Source organism: Miscanthus floridulus, chromosome 8 (genome assembly GCF_019320115.1).
Source record: "Miscanthus floridulus cultivar M001 chromosome 8, ASM1932011v1, whole genome shotgun sequence".
In the NCBI taxonomy this organism is placed as follows: Eukaryota; Viridiplantae; Streptophyta; class Magnoliopsida; order Poales; family Poaceae; genus Miscanthus; species Miscanthus floridulus.
The window spans coordinates 76791982-76798523 of NC_089587.1; the positions used below are offsets into that span (position 1 = coordinate 76791982).

The window sequence follows — 6542 nt, forward strand, 5'->3', positions numbered from 1 at the left end:
TGTCGTAGCACTTTTAAGGCCTTGCTCAGATCAAGGGGCGGCTAATAATTAACTTCAGATTTCTTTATTTCTTTTCTTTGTAATGCGTAAACAAGTGCTGGATTTTACTAGCAACTACACTTAGTTAATACGAGTAGAATATACTCCTACTTCTGTATCTATAAAGACAACAAAAAGGCATTTAAATAAAGAACTTCGAAAAAGCAACGGGGGGATCAGCTTTGCTGCGACCATTTTTTTTAATCTCTTCTCATCTCTTTGCATTTTTTTCTCAAAGGAAAGAAAAAGCCTGTACAATATAGACACTGCTGCGAGGTGCAGAGTGCTCCTACGCCTACATCATCAGAGCACTCCGTCGGTATTTACAGTACAGCACCAAACACGAGCAACCAAGACGAGAAGGAAAAAGAAAAACAGATGAACCGAAAAAAAACCAAAGACGACGAAAAGGAAAGGTACTACTACTCCTAATTGAGAGCTAATCAGGAGAGCCTCTCAATTCCTAGGCAGGGGCGCGCGCACAGCGGGGGACTGGAGATCCGTCCGTCTGTCTCTAGAACCGGACGAGGCGGGGCGCCGCGACGGTCTGGCGGAGCTCCTCGTCTGCGGCGGGGAGGAGGCGGTGGCGGCAGAGCGGGCAGGTGGCGTGGTCGTAGCCGAGCCAGGTCTCGAGGCAGGCGCGGTGGAAGAGGTGGCCGCAGGGTAGCCGGTTCACCACCGACTCCGGCTCGAACCGCACCAGGCACACGCGGCAGTCCGTCCCTCCCGAGCCCGCGCCGCCGCCGCGGCGCCGCCCGAACCGCGACGGCCGGAACCTGTCCGCGAGGGTGGGCCCCACGGCCGTGACCCTCACCGCCGCCTGATGCCGCTCCTCCTCCGCTTCCCACGGGGACGACGACGGCGCCGCCACGCCCAGGAAGAGCAGCGCGGCGCGCACCAGCCCTGCCAGGATCGCGACGGACGCCGCTGCGTTGTACAGCACGAACCCCAGCAGGCTGTCCTTGGGCGCCGGCATGCTCGAGATGCCCATCCTCGCGCGCGCGCCGCCGCCGATCCGATCCGATCCGTTGGATTGGGTGTGTGTGTGGGGGGGGTGGGGGGGGGGTGACCTCGGGCACCCTGGTTGCAATTTGGGCGAGAGGGGAGGTGGGCGGGGTGCGTGAGCGTGAAGGGGGAGATTGAGATGGTTAGTGGTGCTGGTGAATATTGTGGGATTCAGTGGAAGGAGCTCGGCGGTGGTGGGGTGGGGGTACCTATTTATAGACGCCTACCGGATTTTCCTGACGGCTGGTAGCGGTAAGTAAAAAGACGCTGCTAGTACGCCACGCCGTCGCCCAAGCCACTTGTGGTGTGAATTGGGTTTGTTGTTTTGCACTCCCTCCTGATTTCAGTGTATTTTCTTCGTACAACTTTTGCGCATCTAACTGTAGTAAGAAACTTGACGATAACCATGCTGTACGAACATTGTTCTTATCCAAGCATGTAGTATAAATCATTGGAGTAATTCACCTTATTTCAATCTACGTGTGTAGAGGTGGATTGGAGTGAAAATTAGTTTAAATTCTACTCCAATCCACTTCAACACATATAAATTGAGGTTGATATATGTGCATTTAAACAAGGCATCACTTGTTACTATACTACTCCCACCATTTCGTAATATAGACATGGCCTTTTGGCCCGGCTTCTCTTTGTCAATATTAATTCTACATTTTTTAACTCCACCATTATTATAACCGTGCAACCACGCGAATAAATCCTGAAACTACTGGTTCATCTATTCCAAATTATAAGATGGTTTAGTTATTTAGATATATTGTTTTTGCTTTATATCTAGACGTAATATACATGGTGCATGGCATAAAAAATTATATATATAAAAAAACCAAAACATCTTATAAATTGAGATGAAGGGAATAGTTGCTACTGTCTACCTCCATTTTTGTGGAAGACGAAGATGTAGAAAGAAGAAATGGAGGAAGAAAAAAAAGGAGAGAATAAAGCAGAGCAGGAAGCAAACCTCCCCCAACCTTTCCAGGTTGCATCCGACTTGTTGCTGCCACCGCCGGTGACTGGAGGAGGCGTCACAAGAGCGAAACTAGCATGAAAATTGACTGTCGCTTTTTTACTCAGGGATCTCTATAGCTACACGAACCAAGATATATTTCGTTTGGAAACTCAGAATTTGAATGGGGGCATATGTCCCCGCTCCTTGAGGAGGAGGAGATGTTGTACATCCAAATAGTATCTAATTAATTCTAGCACCTCAGCTTCCTCTATTCTAAAAAGAAAGTAAATATTGCTTCCCCGTTCCGGAAAAGCTTACGATCCTAGCTTCTCGAGACAATCTTAGGCGCCGTTTAGATTTCAAAAAATTTTGCGCAGTACTTGTCACATCGAATCTTATGATATATGCATGGAGTACTAAATATAGGCCCCGTTCGCTTGTCTTAAATTTAGCTTGTTCGGCTGGTTTTTTCAGCCGGAACAGTGTTTTTCTCTCACAACAATTCAGCCGGAATAGTGTTTTTCAGCCAGTTTCAGCCAAAGTTCAGACCAACGAACGGGGCCATAGACGAAAAAAAAACTAATTGCACAGTTGGTCGAGAAATCACGAAACGAAACTTTTAAACCTAATTAGTCCATAATTAGACACTAATTACCAAATACAAACGAAATACTACAGTGAGCCAAAATCCAAAAAAATTTGGATCTAAATAGGGCCTTAGCGGAGCTGAAAAATATCCTGTTACCCCTACTCTGAGACACGTCCTATCGTCTGCAGTTATTTTTCATTTGTTTCAAATCAGGGCATGTTTAGATTGCAAGTTTTTTCCCTCTCTCCATCACATCAAATCTTTGAACACGATGTATGGAGTATTAAATATAGATAAAAAATAACTAATTATACAGTTTGATTATAAATTACGAGACGATCTTTTAAACCTAGTTAGACCATAATTGAACAATAATTATTAAATACAAATAAAAATGCTACAGTACCCAATACTAATTTCTAACCCTAATCTAAACGAGACCCAGTACTACGAGGTGAGCACAGATAGCCGTCTGGACATAAATGAATGAGAGTACAAGTGTGACCTACTGTACAACTACTCTATGAAGCTATAGTGGCATTCTTTGCCGGACATGATAGGAAGACTAGAGTTACGTGCTTATCCGGACAGAGGCCGTATCACTGTATTAATCATGAAATATATTTTTATAATAATTAAATCTATTTAAAGATATAAATATCAATAGTATTTTCTATAAATATCAATATATGGTATTTTCTATAAAGGAGCAAGTAGTAAGTTGTTGCGCTAATTTGTGTAGGCATGTCTGCCGTGGCTACTATCATATGAGCGGGTCAAAATGGTCCAGAGCATGACGGTAACACTAATCAACCAAAAAAAAAAAGAAAGGAAAAAAGAGAAAAATGGTCCAGGGCATGCATTGCATTCACTGTAGTCACTGGATATGGATAAGATCGTGGCAGCGCTGAAGGAGACCAGACACCGGCTAACCATTTAAAGCGCTGATGTAAATTGTTGATATTTGGTTGAGCCGCACGTACGTACTCCCTCGGTCTAAAAAAATAATAATTATGGAAAAATAGTATTAATATTTATATCTTAAAATAGATTTATTATAAAAATATATTCTAGGACTAATCTAATAATATTAATTTTATATCAAAAATGTTAGTATTTTTTATATAATTTTAGTTAAAATTTAAGCTAGTTGATTTTTAAAAAACGAGAATTGCATGGTTTTGTAGACAGAAGGAGTATCAGCTGTCACGCTGCGTACTAGTGACGGCGCGTTTTCCTTGCTTCCTTCCCCAAAGCTCCGTCAGGGCAGTCCAAATAAAAGAAATTAATAGTTTCTATAATATAAGATATCGTACCAAAAAAGTACTGCTTTTCAACTCATTGTTTCTATAAGTAATAACTATTTTCTTTTTCTCTCTCCCAACTCTATCTTTTCCTTCAATGGGAGTGCGACGCGAGTTTCCTAGAAACTGATGGTTTCTCCCCAATGGCGATTTCATGGTTTCTTGGTGCATTGGGTCAAGAGTAAACCTAGTTTCTTCATGAAGAAACCATTTCTATGATTTTTGCTCTCTTTCTTCATTAATTACGTTGCCATGTCAGCATTTTGCCTACGTGGCAAGTCATTTAATGAGGATAGAAACCATCATCAATGCACCATTGGGACTGCCCTCAGCAGTGCTAATTAAGTCCTTATTTAGTTTCACCCTAACTTTCAAAAAGTTGCTACAGTACCTGTCACATCGAATGTTTGCGGCCCGTGTATGAAGCATTAAATGTAGACGAAAAGAAAAACTAATTGCACAGTTTGGTGGGAAATTGCGAGACGAACGTTTTGAGCCTAATTAGTCTATGTTTGAACACTATTTATCAAATAAAAACGAACGTGCTACAGTAGCCCCAAAATTCAAATTCCTAGAACTAAACTAGGGCTAACAGGAGCACGAATGCCATGGCCATCCACGTTTGAGTAGTTTATTTGGAAGCTTCTTCTCCTCCTCCGCAGCCGACGGATCCGTGCGTGCGTACGTGCACGCGCTCGCCGCTGGTTCTCCGCTGCACCACTGACGAGCACGAGAGGGACTGACACCGACGGATGGGTACACGTCCCACGCTGGGCCCTTCAAACCCGCACCGCGCGGCCCGGATGCGCGACACGTGCGCCTCCACCGTTTGTCCCGTCCTCTGCGATGCCGCCACCTGTCCCCCTGATCCGTCAGACAGAAGCTCTCGCTCGTTTCGTTTCCAATCAGCAAGGGAGGAGTGGAAAGCACCCCCATCATTGATGGAGTGAGTGACGCCGGCCGGTCGCCATCGCCGCCCGGAGAAAAATCTCTACGCGGTGCGTTGGTTTACTGCGTTATTTTTATATCATCAGGAGAGGGAGAACTTGTTTTCCTTTTTAGAAAATAATATAAAATTCGTCTCTTATATCCACGTGGAATGTATTCAGTAAATTACACAATTTTTAGACTCAAGTCTTAAAGTTGAGGTGCACAACACAATAAGAAAGAGTGCTTAAAGATTAAGAAAAAGACTTCTTCTCGGTTCTGGCTTCCAACAATTTTGTCCTTGTACAGCACCACTTCGCCACATCGCAAGTATCTTTAGGGTGCGTTTGCGAGGGTGGCCCAAGCCGGCCTTGCGCTCGTGGGCTGCAGGCTCCCGTGTTTGCGGCCTTGGCCCGCGAGCGAGCCTGGCTCCCAGGAGTCAAATACGCCGCCGCCGTCTGGCCCTGGAGAAACGCCGCTAGGGTTCGTTTCTGGCGAGCTCGGCTCGCGCGGGAAGGTGAAACTTCCGCGCGCGCTTGCCGCCGCGCGGGAAGGCAAATCCGCCCGCCAATCCGCGCGCCTATAAGTGCGGCCGCTCCCCCTGCCTCTCCTTCTTCCTCTCCTCGCTCTGGTCACCTTCCACCTCCCTCTTGAGAGACCGACGATGAGCTCGTGTGCGTGGTGGCGGCGGCGACCTCCGGCATAATTTGCCTCCGTTCCGTGCCTTGGGGGTTCTTCGTCGCGTTCCTGCTCAGGCTGCTGCTGGTACTCGGTGGCGTGTTGGTGTTCCTCCTCTTCTCCATCCCCGTCGGCTTCGACTTTAAATCGATCTGCTTCCTCTACTTCTAGATCTGCCTCCTCTCCGGTTCTACGACCCCGAGCCCAAGGTGAAATGGACCACCCCTCCCCCCCTCCATCTTGTGTTTTCCCTGGATGCGACATGTATTAGGGTTTGGTAGCTGATGATGTTTTTTATTTTTTGGTACCTGATGTTGCTGCTGCTTTGGTTCTGTTATGGTTTGGTACCTGATAAGCTACGGTTTGTTACTATTTTATGAGATGTGGTCGATGATGTGGTCCTTTTTGTGCACTGGGAGGCATCAATACATGATGCAGCCGTGCTATTTCCTTATTCATTCATTTCATGAGCATGTTGATGCCTAGCAGGGTCTGATGATCTGTATTCCTGTTTCAATTTTACATGGTTGTAGATGGATCCCTTGTTGAGCCATGAGATGCTGTGTAGGTAGGCCGCTGCTTTGACTGTTGTTATGGTTTCCTTTGTATCCACTAGGCTAAAAAGAAAAAACCCTGAACCTGATACACCCCAGCCTGACCCTGCAACACTTGCACTTATTAGGGATGTAAATGAGCAAGCACAGACTGAGGACAATGCACATGATTTACCACTCCACTGATATAGAGTGTATATCCATGATTAGGATGAAGAGAACTCCTTTTTTTGAGTTAGTCAAAACGTTTAGACTGAGGACAATGCACATGATTTACCACTCCACTGATACACCAAGGTAGCAATTTGGTTCTATTTCATTATCCTGCATACCTTGTATTTGTACAATTACAAGTCTAAACCTCCATGTGCACCAAACTGTAGGACCATCCTAAAGATGCTGAGTACCTAAACACCCCTATTAGGTTCTACACTGAGATGGAGGCCATATTTGGTAATGCTTTAGCCACTGGTAGGTTTGCA

At 45.6% G+C, this 6542-nt stretch overlaps 1 protein-coding gene across 1 annotated transcript; it reads right to left on the reverse strand.

Annotated features, from left to right (window-relative positions):
- Positions 1–212: 212 nt before the first annotated feature.
- LOC136472657 (probable E3 ubiquitin-protein ligase XERICO) lies at positions 213–1165 on the reverse strand. The gene has a single exon (XM_066470366.1). The coding sequence runs from the start codon at positions 1028–1030 to the stop codon at positions 554–556; it is 477 nt and encodes a 158-aa protein (XP_066326463.1). The 5' UTR covers positions 1031–1165; the 3' UTR covers positions 213–553.
- Between the last annotated feature and the right edge of the window lie 5377 nt (positions 1166–6542).

What these genes read in the sequence shown, in the direction of transcription:
- LOC136472657 (XM_066470366.1), bottom strand. Translation starts at nt 1,030, where the DNA reads ATGGGCATCTCGAGCATGCCGGCGCCCAAGGACAGCCTGCTGGGGTTC.